This window comes from Palaemon carinicauda, chromosome 30, assembly GCF_036898095.1.
Source record: "Palaemon carinicauda isolate YSFRI2023 chromosome 30, ASM3689809v2, whole genome shotgun sequence".
NCBI lineage: Eukaryota > Metazoa > Arthropoda > Malacostraca > Decapoda > Palaemonidae > Palaemon > Palaemon carinicauda.
This window is the reverse complement of record NC_090754.1, coordinates 28,939,303-28,956,196: the sequence shown is the minus strand read 5'-3', so window position 1 is coordinate 28,956,196 and position 16,894 is coordinate 28,939,303. Positions and strand designations below refer to the sequence as shown.

At 41.7% G+C, this 16,894-nt stretch overlaps 1 protein-coding gene across 4 annotated transcripts in view; it reads right to left on the bottom strand.

Annotated features, from left to right (window-relative positions):
- The window catches only part of Tango2 (transport and golgi organization 2), an 83,313-nt gene that overhangs the window by 23,984 nt on the left and 42,435 nt on the right, over positions 1-16,894 (bottom strand). For all 4 annotated transcript variants that reach the window (XM_068353550.1, XM_068353547.1, XM_068353548.1 and 1 more), the window contains exon 3: positions 16,100-16,673. In XM_068353550.1, the coding sequence (XP_068209651.1) occupies positions 16,100-16,673 (574 nt within the window). The remainder of the gene's footprint in view (positions 1-16,099; positions 16,674-16,894) is intronic.

The window sequence follows — 16,894 nt, the reverse complement described above, 5'->3', positions numbered from 1 at the left end:
AAATACTTTATTCCTAATGAGTCTACCATCGGGCGCCAGAATATCGGAACTTTCAGCCTTGTCTAGAGATCCGGGTCATATTGAATTCCTTCCGTCGGGAGAGATATTAATTTCCTCAGACAAAAGATTTTTAGCAAAAAATGAGGATTCTCAGAACAGATGGTCTCCCTGGAAGATTGTCCCGCTTCCACAGGATCCATCTCTGTGTCCAGTAAGCACTCTGAAAACATACAGTGGAACCTCTACATCCGAACGTATCTACATCCGAATTTTCCAACATCCGAAGTAAAATTCGAGCAAATTTTTGACTCTACACCCGAATTTTATTTCGACACACGAAGTAAGCAATTTTCGTCGTACGGTTGTATCCGAATTTTTCGACACGCGAAGTACAATTCGAACACGTTCCGACTCTACACCCGAATGTTTTTTTCGACACCCGAAGTAAAAAATACTCGTACGCGTAGTCGGTGCTCATAGCGCCTGAAGTGTTTTTTATTTCCGCCGATAGAAGGCAGCACATCGACTTCGGAGGGACGCTCAATTAGCGGGTCTTGGGTCAGTCCTCTATTCTCGTCGGCTTCTTGCGGTTGTGCTCTGTGCGTTCTGCTATTAACTCTGTTTTAATCGTGATTTTTTACGTGCATCCCTTAACGGTAATTTACGTAAAGTATGGGTCCTAAAAGGCTTAGTTTTGCCAGTGGTAGTGGTAGTGGTAGTGGTGAGAAAAGGAAGAAGGAAATGCTTTCTTTAGAAATTAAGCAGGAAATTATTGAAAAACATGAGCGTGGCGTCCGCGTGAGTGAACTTGCTAAACAGTATGGCCGTAATATGTCGACGATCTCGACAATCCTCAAACAGAAGGAAGCTATTAAAGCAGTGAAACCTTCTAAGGGGATCACCATAATTTCCAAACGCCGTACCCGTATCATAGAAGAGATGGAACGACTTCTACTAGTGTGGATTAAGGATAGAGAGATCGTTGGCGACACCATCACCGAGACCGTTATCTGCGAGAAGGCGCACGCCATCTTTACGGACTTGAAGGAGGAGAGCTCTGGGGGTGATGCTGGGGAGAGCTCAACCGAGCCTTCCTCAGATGATTTCAAGGCATCTCGTGGCTGGTTCGAGAAATTTAAGAAACGGTCTGGGATTCATTCAGTTGTTCGCCACGGAGAGGCTGCTAGTGCGGACACAAAGGCTGCAGCTGACTTTGTCAAGAACTTCGAAAAGATCGTGCAGGAAGAAGGCTACGTAGAGCAACAGGTGTTTAATTGTGATGAAACCGGGCTGTTTTGGAAGAAGATGCCGAGTCGAACCTACATCACTGCCGAAGAGAAGAAATTGCCTGGGCATAAGCCAATGAAGGATCGGTTGACTCTTGCCCTATGTGCCAATGCTAGCGGGGACTTTAAAGTCAAGCCCTTACTGGTTTACCATTCAGAGAACCCTAGGGCCTTTAAAGCACACAACGTCGATAAGGATCAGCTTCATGTTTTCTGGCGATCCAACTCGAAGGCCTGGGTCACTAGGCAATTCTTTGTGCAATGGGTTAACCAAGTTTTCGGCCCTTCTGTGAAGAAGTATCTTCATGAACAGAAATTGCCTTTAAAGTGCCTGCTATGCCTTGACAATGCACCCGCTCACCCCCCCGGATTTGAAGATAATATCTTCGATGAATTCAAGTTCATAAAGGTGCTGTATCTTCCACCGAATACCACCTCTATCCTCCAGCCCATGGACCAGCAAGTCATCTCTAATTTTAAGAAGCTGTACACCAAGCACTTATTTAAGCAGTGCTTTAATGTCACGCAAAGCACCAACTTAACTTTGCGTGAATTTTGGAGGGGCCACTTCAACATCGTGCACTGCTCAAAGATCATAGATCAGGCTTGGGTGGGATTAACTCGACGGACCCTCAATTCTGCCTGGAAGAAGCTGTGGCCTGATGGAGTTTCTTCCCCAGATTTTGAAGGTTTTGACCCCGAACCTGATCCCGTGGTCGGTGCAGCGGAAGCCGTAGAGGAAATCGTCTCCCTTGGCAAGTCCATGGGTCTGGAGGTCAACGCAGATGACGTTACGGAACTCGTCGCCGAACATCACGACGAACTTACCACGGATGAGCTCAAGGAACTCCATGCTATGTCGGAGCACATGAGTGATGACGAGGAAGGGAGCGAGGAGGTAGAACATGTGTTAGGTTCGGCGCAAATAAAAGAGGTGTTAGGAAAATATCAAGACGTGGTCGACTTCATCGACAAATACCATCCGAAGAAATTGCAGGTTTGTCGTGTAGTTTCTCAATTCGATGATGTTTGCCTAACTCACTTTCGAAACATTCTGAAAAGTCGTACCAAGCAATTATCTATCGATAATTTCTTTAAAAAAACTGCGAAGCGAACTCGTGATGAAGAGGATGTAAGTGATTCGAAGAAAACGGCAAAGAGTGAAGCGGAAGAAAGTGAAACAAAGAAAACGGAAAAGTGAAGCAAAAGAAATTCAGTCAATTTTAAATGTAGAGAGTGAAAGTGATTAAAATTACGTGATCATCAAAAAGAAAAAAAGAAAATGTAAAAAAAAATATAAAATATAAAAATAAAAAAAAAATAAGCTAAGTTATGTTGAAGTTCACTTAGTGTAAGTTAGAATAAGTTACGGTAGTTTACGTTTATCGTAGTTAACCTCTCTACCTCCTCGCCGCCCGTCCGTCTCCTCTCTGCGTAGCAAGACTAACAACACCTGTGCTGGAGTTTCTAAGGTAAAGTGACGCTAAAAACCCGTTTCTTATTTATCATTTTTTGCTAATTCTTCTTATTTACATGTCTATTCTTCTTATTTACATGTCTATTATCTAATTTAGTGTTCATTATTCTCATGGGAGAATTATGTGTAGTAGTTTATTAAGAAGTTATCATAGGTTTTTGGGCTCAACCATGGATTAATCCTATTTCAATGTATTCTTATGGGAAAATTCGTTTCGACATCCGAACATTTTCTACATCCGAAGTTGATTCTGGAACGGATTAAATTCGTATGTAGAGGTACCACTGTATTTAAATAGAACCTCCAATAAGTCCTCGGGGCCCTTATTTATTAGAGAGAATGGAGGAACCATTTCCCTGAAAGGAATCAGACAACAGATTCTGTATTTTATTAAACAAGCTAACCCAGAATCATTTCCACATGTTCATGATATACGAGCAGTAGCTACATCCATTAATTACTTTCACCATGTGAATTTTGATGAACTAAAAGATATACAGGCTGGAAATCCCCAGCAGTTTTTAAACGCCACAATTTAAAACCCTTGGAAGCCTTAAAATTTGCAACAGTGGCAGCAGGGAATGTGGTTCCTCCTGATAATTATGAACCATAATCATAAGGTCTTGTATTAACTTTTTCACTTTCTCTCCTACCTGCCTTACTTATTGTCCCTACTGTAGTTTCGTATTTCACCTGGATTGCACCCTATGTGATATTAGATTGTATATAGATATTAGCTTTAGGCATTTATTTGGACGTCTTGTTGATTTCTTTTTACTCCCAAGAAATTTGGAACTCATTATATTTTAGTTTATGATGTTTAATTTACTGTCCTAAATGATAAGGAAATGTTAAAAACAACTTATTTTTGAATACTGTTATTTTCACATATATACAATATAGATTAAATCAAGTTATTTAACTTCAGTTTTTAATTTATTTTCCTTCTCAGGTGTTGGTTTCCAAGCTTTGGGACCATTTCTCTTGTACTATTTCACGGAGCGGCACAGGTGGAGCCCAGAAAAGGGATTTTGACGAAGGAAAAATCTATTTCTGGGCGAGAGACCTGTGCCGCCCAGTGAACCCACCCACTGCTTTCCCCACCCAGAATTGATTCAAGCTTGGGTGCTATGAGGAGTGAGCGGGTTCGCGTGGGTGGAAGTGTAGTAGTGGCGAACAGTAGTGGGATGTAGAACGGCACCTCGTAGTAACGGGGGAATTTGAAGGAGGAGAGATCTAAATGGCAAGAGACCTCTGACAGTGGTTTTCACGCCCCAGTTACTATACCGACACTTTATTTGGGTGAGCGAGCTGGGTTTATCCCTAGCATTCCAATGCAACTTTTTTCTCTGGTAATATATAGCAGTTACTGTATATATCTTATAAATGATGCTAAAGGAGCATTTCACTGGGCGGCACAGGTCTCTCGCCCAGAAATAGATTTTTCCTTTGTCAAAATCCCTTTTTTAGTTCCTAAGATGTCAACAGAATTTTCTTTAAATGGACTGCCAGAGGTCGTCAACAGTGCCGGGGGTGAGTCAGCATATCCAGGGGGGGGGGGGAGTTGTTGTCAGCAGAATCCATAAGAAAAAATAAAAGGATAATGAGATTTAGATTTGTCTGATTCACATGCTTGAGAACATTAAGGCATCACATGTTGGAAAGGAAATTTGTACTTTCCACTATCAGCACAATGAGAGTATACTTCCCAGATGGTCCCCTCCATATCCTACCGGAAGGATAGCACCAAAACAGATATAGAGGCACAGGTGTAAGCTGAACCCGCCTGTTAGAACCAAGACCAAGAAACTATGGAATCATCCTCCCCATATCTGTGATGATAGGCTTCCAGCCCAAAGCCAAGAGTCCTACCCCAAGCACTGGATCCCCCTGGATTCCAAAGACCCAACACTTGAGAATAGCTCCGCAATAAAGGTCCAAACTATCTTTGGGATGGCTGAGATCATACAATACTCTCACATATAGCTTTGAGCGCAAACACCTCCCAACCATGACACCTCCTCCGATTTATCAAAGCAGGTAACAATAACGGATGTAGAAACATCCACGCCAATGGCAATAACGGATGTAGAAACATCCAAGCCATTAAAAAAAAAGGTCATATGTACTGTACATATATACACATATACATATGGGAAATTTTACTCAAAGTGTTGGGACAGCAACACGAAAGAAAGTTTATAGGAGAAGGTCGAAGTAATATTAAGAGGAAGAAAAAGATGAGAGAGATAAATTTAGATTCGAACTCGGGGAGAAATTTCCCCAAGTTCGAGAGCCCTCTTGCCCGTCACCAAGTTTCAGCACGGGAATGATATGTCGTGCTGAAGCTTAATGACCTCATCAAGGCATTCTCTCATTAAGAGGGCCCATTGAATGAGAATCTAGTCAACATAATTGATAGGCGTGTCCCTTCTCGTGTACTAAGGTACCGAGTGAAGGACCAACCATGGTTCAATGATGATTGTAGACATGCTTATTTGGAGAAGCAGGAGGCCTATCATCTTTGGAAGGGTAACAGATCAGATTTGACCTGGAATAACTATACTCAGTATAGAGCTTTTGCTCAGAGAGTTTATGCTTCAACTAAAAAAGGATGTAATTTTAACCATAAAAGAAACCCTTCCTGTTACAAACCAGGAGCATATGTGGTGGACTACCCTTAAATCTGCACTCTTTGGTGTAGATGCAACAGTTCCTCCTCTACTTAAACCAGATGGCTCAGTCACTCACTGTCCAAATGAAAAGGCAACCCTTCTGCCAGATGTGTTTGACAGCAAGCAGAGTAATGAGAAACTCAAACTTCCTCATTCCTGTTTTCCTGAAGCTAAATTAACTAGTTTAGCTTTTCGATTTTGGGAAATTAAAGCTTTGTTGATGGACCTTGATGCTTATGGAGGCGTAGACCTAAATGGTATTTTTCTTTTGTCTTTTTATAAAGACTTAAGATTTCTTAGCTCCAAAGTTATCTGTTATTTTGCGCAAGTTAGCAAGAAGAGGAACTTTTAGCAATTGTTGGAGTATTGGTAATGTTACTCCACTACGTAAATGTGTTTGTGGTAGCTCAAGTCCAACTGATTACCGCCCAATTTCCATAACTCCCATATCATCTAAAGTTTATGAAGGTCTTTTGGCAAAATGTCTTAATAGGTTTGCTGAAGGTAATCATCAGTTCACTAGTTTGTAATTTGGTTTTCATAAAGGCCTTGGAGCATATGATGCCCTTCTTACAATCTCCAATGCTGTACAGAAAGCCCTTGATTGTAGTAAGGAAGTTTGTATGATTGGCCTTGATTTCAGTGCTGCCTTTAACCGTGTTAATCATGATGCTCTTGTTTTCAAACTTAAACATTTGGGAGTGATGGGTCGTTTCTTAGCATCATTATTGAATTTTTAAGTAATAGATCGCAAAGAGTTGGTGTTGATGGGCACCATAGTGCGTATAGGAATGTGATATCTGGTGTTCCTCAGGGTAGTGTTCTTGGCCCATTATTTTTCATACTGTATACACATGATATGTGGTTTAGTCTAGAAATCAAGCTTGTTGCATATGCAGATGATGGTACTCTCTTTGCTCAATTCTATCTCCTGATTGTAGATCTGGGGTTACTGAATACCTTAATAGAGATCTAGCTACAATTAGTGCACGATGCAAATTATGGGGTATGATTGTAAGTAGATCAAGAACCGTGGCGCTTCAACATCCGGATCTCAGCATTGATATTGTTTCTTTAACTTTGTATGACTCTTTTAAAATTTTAGATGTGATTCTCAACAGCAAATTTACCTTTGGGAAGCACGTTGGGTCTGTGACTTCTTCAATTGTACAAAAAATTGGCTTATTGGGAGAGTAAAGATTTTTGGTGATCAATTTATTTTGAAGAAGTGTTTTAATCCTTTCATTTGACCTTGTTTCGAGTATTGTTCTCCTGTCCGGTCTTCAGCAGCGGATTCACATCTTTAATTTGTTAGACAGGAACTTACGGTCTATTAAATTTCTTACTCCTGATCTCGACATTAATCTCTGGCATCGTTGTTCAATTAGTTCATTATGCATGTTGCTTAAGATTTTTCATAATTCTGACCAACCTTTACATTCAGATCTTCCTCGACAGTTCCATCCTGTTAGTAATACTAGATATGCAGTTAATTCTAAAAGTCAGGCCTTCTCCATCATGAGTCACAGTACTACACAGTACTCTAGAAGTTTTATTCCAGCTGTGACCAAGATGTGGAATGATCTTCCTAATCAGGTGGTTGAATCAGTAGAACTTCAAAAGTTCAAACTCGCAGCAAATATTTTTATGTTGAACAGGCTTACATAAGTCCTTTTATATTTCATATATAAAATATCTGTTTTAATATTGTTAATGTTTTCAAAATATTTTATTCTTATTTTTCATTTACTTCTTATATCGTTTATTTATTTCCTTATTTCCTTTCCTCACTGGGCTATTTTTTCCTGTTGGAGCCCTTGGGCTTATAGCATCTTGCTTTTCCAACTAGGGTTGTAGCTTAGCTAGTAATAATAATAATAATAATAATAATAATAATAATAATAATAATAATAATACATCATACATACATATACCAAGGCACTTCCCCCAATTTTGGGGGGTTGCCGACATCAATCAAATGAAACAAAAAAGGGGACCTCTACTCTCTATGTTCCTCCCAGCCTGACAAGGGACTCAACAGAGTTCAGCTGGTACTGCTAGGGTGCCGCAGCCCACCCTCCCCTGTTATCCACCACATATGAAGCTTCATAACGCCGAATCCCCTACTGCTGCTACCTCCATGGTCATCCAAGGCACCGGAGGAAGCAGCAGGGCCTACCGGAACTGCGTCACAATCGCTCGCCATTCATTCCTATTTCTAGCACGCTCTCTTGCCTCTCTCACATCTATCCTCCTATCACCCAGAGCTTCCTTCACTCCATCCATCCACCCAAACCTTGGCCTTCCTCTTGTACTTCTCCCATCAACTTCTTTAGCAGACAGCCATTTTCCATTCTCTCAACATGGCCAAACCACCTCAACACATTCATATCCACTCTAGCTGCTAACTCATTTCTTACACCCGTTCTCACCCTCACTACTTTGTTTCTAACCCTATCTACTCGAGATACACCAGCCATACTCCTTAGACACTTAATCTCAAACACATTCAATTTCTGTCTCTCCGTCACTTTCGTTCCCCACAACTCCGATCCATACATCACAGTTGGTACAATCACTTTCTCATACAGAACTCTCTTTACATTTATCCCCAACCCTCTATTTTTTACTACTCCCTTAACTGCCCCCAACACTATGCATCATTCATTTACTTTCTGACATACATCTGCTTCCACTCCACCATTTGCTGCAACAACAAACCCCAAGTACTTATACTGATCCACCTCCTCAAGTAACTCTCCATTCAACATGACATTCAACCTCGCACCACCTTCCCTTCTCGTACATTTCATAACCTTACTCTTACCCACATTAACTTTCAACTTCCTTCTCTCACACACCCTTCCAAATTCTGTCACTAATCGGCCAAGCTTCTCTTCCGCGTCTGCAACCAGCACAGTATCATCCGCAAACAACAACTGATTTACCTCCCATTCATGGTCATTCTCGTCTACCAGTTTCAATCCTCGTCCAAGCACTCGAGCATTCACCTCTCTCACCAATCCAACAACATACAAGTTGAACAACCACGGCGACATCACACATCCCTGTCTCAGCCCCACTCTCCCCGGAAACCAATCGCTCACTTCATTTCCTATCCTAACACATGTTTTACTACCTTTGTAGAAACTTTTCACTGCTTGCAACAACCTTCCACCAACTTCATATAACCTCATCACATTCCACATTGCTTCCCTATCAATTCTATCATACGCTTTCTCCAGATCCATCAACGCAACATACACCTCCTTCCCTTTTGCTAAATATTTCTCGCATATCTGCCTAACAGTAAAAATCTGATTCATACAACCCCTACCTCTTCTAAAACCACCCTTTACTTCTAAGATTGCTTTCTCTGTTTTATCCTTAATCCTATTAATCAGTACTCTACCATACACTTTTCCAACTACACTCAGCAAACTAATACCCCTTGAATTACAACACTCATGCACATCTCCTTTACCCTTATATGATGGTACAATACATGCACAAACCCAATCTACTGGTACCATTGACAACACAAAACACACATTAAACAATCTCACCAACCATTCAAGTACAGTCCCACCCCCTTCCTTCAGCATCTCAGCTCTCACACCATCCATACCAAGTGCTTTTCCTACTCTCATTTCATCTAGTGTTCTCCTCACTTCCTCTCTTGTAATCTCTCTCATTCTCATCTCCCATCACCGGCACCTCAACACCTGCAACAGTAATTCTATCTGCCTCCCTATTATCCTCAACATTCAGAAAACTTTCAAAATATTCCGCCCACCTTTTCCTTGCCTCCTCTCCTTTTAACAACCTTCCATTTCCATCTTTCACTGTCTCTTCAATTCTTGAACCAGCCTTCCTTACTCTCTTCACTTCTTTCCAAAACTTCTTCTTACTCTCTTCATATGAATGACCCAATCCCTGACTCCACCTCAGGTCAGCTGCCCTCTTTGCCTCACCTTGCACTTTACTTCCACATTTTTTTCTCTATATCTTTCATACTTCTCTACACTATTACTCTGCAGCCATTCTTCAAAAGCCCTCTTTTTCTCTTCCACTTTTACCTTCACTCCTTCATTCCACCATTCACTGCCCTTCCTCATGCTGCCTCCAACAAACTTCTTGCCACACACATCACTTGCAATCCCAACAAAATTTTCTTTTACTAACTTCCACTCCTCCTCTAAATTACCAGTTTCTCTTATTTTCACTTCGTCATATGCCATTTTCAACCTTTCTTGATATTTACTTTTTTCCCCCGGTTTTATTAGCTCTTCAACCCTCACTAGCTCCCTTTTACATCCACCTACTCTATTCCCCCACTCTTTTGCTACAACTAATTTTCCTTCCACCAAAAAATGATCAGACATACCATTAGCCATACCCCTAAACACGTGCACGTCTTTCAATCTTCCATTCTTTTAGTTATCAACACATAATCCATTAGCGCTCTTTCTACCACTCTTCCATTTGCCACTCTTACCCATGTATGCTTTTTATCTTTCTTTTTGAAAAAGCTAGAACTTATCACCATCTCTTGCTCAACACACATATCTACCAGTCTCACCACTCTCATTTTCACCTGGTACGCCATACTTCCCAATGACACCTTCTACCTCTCCAGCGCCCACTCTAGCATCTAAGTCACCCATGACAACTACATAATTCCTTCTACCTAGTCCTTCTACACACCTAGTTAATTCATTCTAGAACTCATTCCGCTCTTCTTCATTTTTCTCACAACACGGCCCATACGCACTGACAAAAGCCCAACATTCCCTACCCAACCTAACCGTTACCCACATTAACCTAGATGATATCTCCTTCCATTCCACTACTTTACCTGTTATCCATTCACTCAGCAATAAAGCCACAACTTCTCTTGCTCTTCCCCTTTCAATCTCAGACACTCTACCAGACATTTCACCAAACATCACTTAACCTTTCCCTTTTATCTTTGTCTCACACAAAGCCAAGATATCCATCCTTCTATTCCTAAACATACTTCTAATCTCACATCTTTTACTCTCTATTGTACTACATCCACGCACATTCAAACACCCCAAAACTAGAGTGCGGGAAGCAGTCACTCTCCCCCCAGCTCCACCTCTTTGATGTTTCATAGGATTATAATCCGTAAGGAGCAAAGGAATTCACGGCGGGTGCGGCTGACTGATTTGAGAAGAGTGGGCCATGGGAGTAACTCTCTTGGGACCTCTACCAGAAGAGCAGCCAGATCGAGGTACCACTCAGTATGAGGCCATCCGGGAGCCACCTGGTTCATCCTGAGTCCTGGCGTTATCAACAGCGAATGGTCCAAGGGCGGAAAGGTATAGACGTCTAGGTGATTCAATGCATGCTGGAAGGCATCTTCGAACATTGCTCATGGGGCCAGAACAGGGAAATAGGACCTGAGGAGATTCCTGTTCCAATATGTGGCATACAAGTTGAACTATGGGGAGCCTTCCAGGACAAGATGCTTTCTACTACTAGAAGATATAGAGACCAGTCTGCTCCTACAACCTATACCTGGTGGCTGAAAGAGCTCACTGGTACTTTCTTGTTCACAAAGTATCTTACCAACCCCTTCATGGTGTGAAAACACCTCCTAGATTTGCATTTGCTTAGTCTGGGTACAAAGAGGCTGTAAGGCCGTGCCCATTTGCTAGCTAGCTAACATAAGACACATGGTACAGTAGTGTTAACACACCTCAACGGTACTGAGTGTTTCCAAACATGACTGTAATGTTTGCAATCCTTGGAAGGCTGCTTGCATTTCAATGACATTGTAGAGCAGATGCTTTATTTTTCAGTCCACACCTAGAAGACCAGGTCAACTAGGCGTACACCACCCCGTCAATCGACATATCTGAGAACAGATATAATTCAAGAGGCAGAGTCGAGTGGAACTACTCTAGCAGGATTGACCTCATCAAGCCACCAAGCCAGACTGAGAAGACTGCCTGTGCCGAGCTGGTAATTCTGTCATGGACAGGAATCGTTGCGAAACTTCCTTGAGCCTGATAATCCATTGTCTGAAAGAAAGGTTCTCGCTGCTGCCATCGCTATCCTCATGTTCTAGTACTTCAACCTCTGCTTGAGTATGATACTCAACTTCTTGCACCATTACTGCCACCCCCAATAGAGGAAAAAAGCGAGAATCCAATCTAGACCCTGACAAAATTTCCTAACCAAGAAGGCTAGGATTAACCATGTGTCGAGATACCTCAGCATAAATCCCTTGCAAATGGGGTCATGTGGCTCCAAAGGTGTCATCTGTGTGAAGACCCTGGTAGCTGTACACAGTCCAAAGCACAGAGTCTTGAACTGATATATCAACCGTAGAGAGAGAAGCGGAGGTACTTTCGAGAAGACTGATGAACACGCACTTGAAAGTAGGCATCTTTCATATCTACTGAAAGCATGAAGTCACCATCTCAGATGGAAAAACTGCTCAGGCCATTTTGTTTTTATCCTGAACAAATTAGTTCAGAGAGAAAAGGTCGATAATCGGCCTCCAGCTCCCCAGTCACCTTCTCCACCAGCAAGAGACAATTGTAGAAGCCCGGGAGACTCGTCATAAAGACTTCGAGCGTGATCTTCTCCAACATCCCTTCCCCTCTGCCCAAAGGGCCACGGCTTTCATGGATTTGGATGACTCATTGGGAGCTCAAAAAAGCTGTGGATGCACAGACTCTTTCAGCTAAGTGTGTGAGATGTGGACTGGGATCTCAGGGAGGGCATGGGGTCCTTTCCTGATCTCCGAAGGTGCTGCCACTGTCCCCTTCAAAGAACCAGGGCTCTTGGAGGAGACTGCATGGTGGATCAGGGAGTTCTGCAAAGTAGTTCTCCATGACTCCACTGCTGCCTTACACGAATCTCCAGCAGGAGTGACTCTGTACTTCATAGTGTTGAGTTCCAGAACTCGAAAGCCACTTCTTGGGAAATTGCCTTCTGGTGGGTGAGGAAGGTGACCGCCTTTCCACCCAAAAGAACAAGGTTCCTGTATTTCTCCAATGAGTTTAGAATTACCAACCTTAACTAGTTTGTGGAGTACATGACTGATCCTGAACCCAGAGCAAGCAGGAACATCATGGACACAGGCCAAGGCCAAATCTCCAAGGTTGCTGCCTCCACTGCCTGGAGAATGGGGGCATCTGGGTCCTACCCGACTTGCTGAATCTAAGTGAATCCTACGATCCACAGATCTGAATATCCATTCGAACCCGGGTCAGACCCACGAGATCTGGTCATAGCAAATCGTAAGATGGCTTTGATCTTTGAGGGGCCTCATAGTTCCCTCCAAAGACAGAGACAGCCACGGCCCTGTGCCGAACATGTTCTAAACCCCACATTCTCAGCCTACTAAAGCACACGTGCTAGAGTATGATCTAGAAAGGTGCTATTCCATATTACCAATCAAAGGCTAAAAATAAAAAATGAAAATTGTTGAAGCTACTCTATCATCCATGGAGCAGAAAATGTACAGGGCCGTACACTTATGTCCCGATTGGACAATGAGATGGCCAAGGCCAATGGGGTAGTCATGGCCATAGGGGACCTGGCGGGACCCACGGCACAGGACCCGAACATCAGAACCTGGCCATGGCCCAGGGCCAAACTAAGCCATGGCTGTGGGTCGGCCCTCCAGGGCAAAGTCATGGTCCTCCAGAAGTGGAACACAAGGTCTTGGCCATGGCCACAGTGATGGAACACAGAGTCCCGGCATCAGCCCCAGGAGGATTGGGGCACAGGAACTAAGGCAAAGGGCTGAGAACCATGGTCCCAGCCATGGTGCTTAGGTCCATAGGCCAGGGCAGGGGCCTCACGTAACAGTCACAGGCCATGGCACGGGGACCAGACAGGTCCTGGCTCCGGTCCTATGACTCGGACCCGGGAACATGGTTCCGGCTCGGGAACCTTACAGGGCAGGTACCGTACAATTCCTTCGAAAGAGGGATGGTGTCACATCGACCCTTATCCCTGCAACTACAGCTATCCATTATAGATTCTTCGGTTTCCTCTTTTTTTTTTTCTCCTCTTCATCATCTTAGAAGTGGAGTTGGAATCTGAGGAGGAGGAGGAAATATGATAACTCTCCTCCAAGGGGAGAACAACACAGGTTGCTGTAACAATTGGACACACCATCACAAAGCCCTGCAACCCAGCATTATGTGGGCCAGAGGCACAACCACTGACACTGGGAGAGGGTAACAGCCCTGAACCCCTGTCACATGGGTTGGGGCAATTGCCAAATAATTTACTCATCTTCAAGTGCTAAGGGGGAACCACCATAACCTTCACCACTGGAGACACCACAAACATTTGAGGCACAAGTAGTACAGGGAGAGTCCGATAGAAGCAGCCTCAGCTACCAACTCCTCCAGGTAATGAAGGGCCTACCCGAAAGACCTAAAGAAGCCTAGCTTCTTTAGGTCAACTCGTTGACAGCAGACTGCCTCACAACTAAGGGAATCTCCATGCAACGAAGCTGAAACTCACTGATGTACATCTGAAAACTCTAGACCCCCACAGCGTACTCCAATGGGTACTGATCCAGGGGCGTATGCACAGGCGACAACAGCAGATATATCACCCGAAGAGACAGAAGTAGCAAAAAAAGCCTGCCTGAGTTTCCTCCCCTCAGGGTAAAGCCCGCCACTGCACCGGAAACTATGACCTACACTCAGCGCACGGGGATGCCTGCGAACAGACATGTCCCTAAGCAAAGAGGGAGTGTGTACTGTATTTACAGCTGGTTAGAGCAACTGGCTGCTGATACGACCCCTCTTCCTGCAAACGAGCTTCTTGCTTCCATTACACAATCAACAACCAACATTCACGTCTCAAAAAAATTAAGAAAATTAATAAGTTTGACAGGCATTGTCTGTACATAGTACATGACAGCAGTTAAAGTAAAAGAGTGAATGCTCTCTTGCCCGGTATCCTCACCAGTTGGATAAAAGCTTGTTTTGCAATTTTAACAACCAGTTTGAGCTCGTACCAAAGTAATTTCTCTAATTAAAGGACAAGGGCTTGTATGTTGTGTAGGAACAAACTGAGTACCAGACTGATAGACACCAAGAATATAAGTGGGGGCATGTACACCCATACCTGACTAAGACCATTTTTTTTATCAGGGACTGATTCTCTGGGGGCAATTCTCTAACCATAGAAATTGGCTATTTTATAAGTGACATGTTTGCTGTGGATATCAAACATACTATTATTTTAGAATATCCTCCGGTGAGGATCATCCTCTGATGACAAAACCTTTTATAAAAAGCACAGAAACAGGCACCACATATGACCAGCCATTTTAGTTAGAATCCCCATGGTTTTGTCAATTGTCACTTGATTTTGAAAGCTACCAAACATAATTTATTATATTACAATTATGCGGGTAATTATGCATTGAAATTAATTTTAATTAATACAGTACTTTGTCCTCATTACTTTACCAATATTAAACTGAAACTGGAAAACTCCTGCAAATATCAAAGTACAATATATAAGCCATACAAAAAAATTATTCCAAAAAAATGATTGTGAATATTGTTAGCAAACATCTAATAAAAAAAAAAAACTATTCGAAAAACAGCTTTTCGTATGGAAACTTGTTTGAAAGAAAGATATTAGAAGGGACAATTGTTTGAAATGATAATAATTCAAAATGCAGAATTATATATTCACACAAAGGTGTTAAAAATACAAAAATGCTAGTATACAAAAGAGAACTATTAAACATAAATCTCATCATCAAAATAAATTCATAATTAAAAAAAAACTTACTTATTAATGAAAGTTATGCGATACAGCACACAAATACTCTAATACTCAATACTTATCAAAGGTTGCCACTAATTTCTGCAGCCTTTTTTTTTAAATCGCGGCAGTTCTTGGAACTCTTCATATTTGTGTTTCCTGCTCTTATTTTATGCAATATGAATGTCTTGCAAATCATGCTCTCTCTTTAGAGCGTCTAGGAGCTTCCATATTGAAGGAGGATGAGATCACTTTTGCTGTAAAAAAAGCATTGTGCCATACTTCAAGGGCGTTTACGGCATCGCCAGAATGATTATGTTCACGAGGAACGTTGATCACATCACCATCTTCAGTGATTACTCAGCTTTTGCAATATGATGCAAACTTATTGCCCTTCCAAAATATCTTATTATTAGCTTGTTTTTCTTTCACGAATAGATATCCATCGATTTTAAGCATAGGCTTGCCTTTTCACTTAAAATGTATTCGGTCATCATTGAGGAGCAACATTATTAAGAGGAAATGAAGTCCGAGTAAATGAAGTACTTGGTGCTGGCTTCTTGCCCTCCACAATGTTTATCATCACTTCAGACAAAAAAGCAAACATCTGAATACCTTACATTATGAGCAATTGCGCATCAGAGTAATTCAGAGTGTCACATTGCACAATTGCCTTTAAGAGTAATGTTCCCATAATGTTCAAACATTTTGAATAATTATTATTTCATATAATTGATCAATCAAATAAATTTCCTTTAAACTATTTTCCATTCGAATAGCTGTTTTTCGAATAATTGTTTTCGATTAATTTTTTTTTTTAATAATTTTCATGATACAAAAAAAATAATTGCTTCATTAACAAAGAATGGCCATTATCTTACCTTGTCCCATATCTGACTGAGGCACACGAAACCCAGATACTTGAAAGTCCTTTTATAAAAGAAGTAGGGTGACCTTTTCCTTGTTCCAAAAGCTGCTGATCTGGAAAATTCTCCTCCTGATCTTGCATCATAGAAAAGAGTTCATTAATCAGTAATTCTTCATCTTCTATTTTTCCATACTTCTCAACAATGCCTTTAAAGTGTTTTTCTCCTTTAACCACCTTCTTGAAGGGCTTGTCTACAGGGCAGTTGCCAAAGCCATGGAATCCAGGTTCCAAAGCTTTCCATACTTTCTGTTGACTGCTATACACAGCAGCATCATATGATGTACTGTTAGGTTCTATAGTTACCAAATGGAAAGGATTATAGAGTGTTCCAGATTTGAAAATATTTTCCATGTAATCTAGTCCTGATTCTGTTCCTAACAGGAAATCAACCACTAAAAATCCTCTTCCTGCACAGTTTCTAAAGAAAGAATCCTTTGGCTGGAATATATTTAGCAGGCAGGCAACTTTACCTCTTTCTTCAACACCAAGCCAAGTCCCTCCCTCTCTGCCTTTTTCATTATCCATCCCTACAAAAAATGAGACATTGGGAGTAACTTACAGTATGTACTATACCCGCTCGAAAAACAGTACTATTATTCTGTCATTTACAAATATATGCTTCAAAATTTAGAAATAATATATATGGAGGGAGAGCAATTACATCCACATTTACAATGAAAAGCCTCTGTGATTATATCAATAACATGTTTAAAAATTTTGGATGGTATCCATTAAATCATCATTTAAA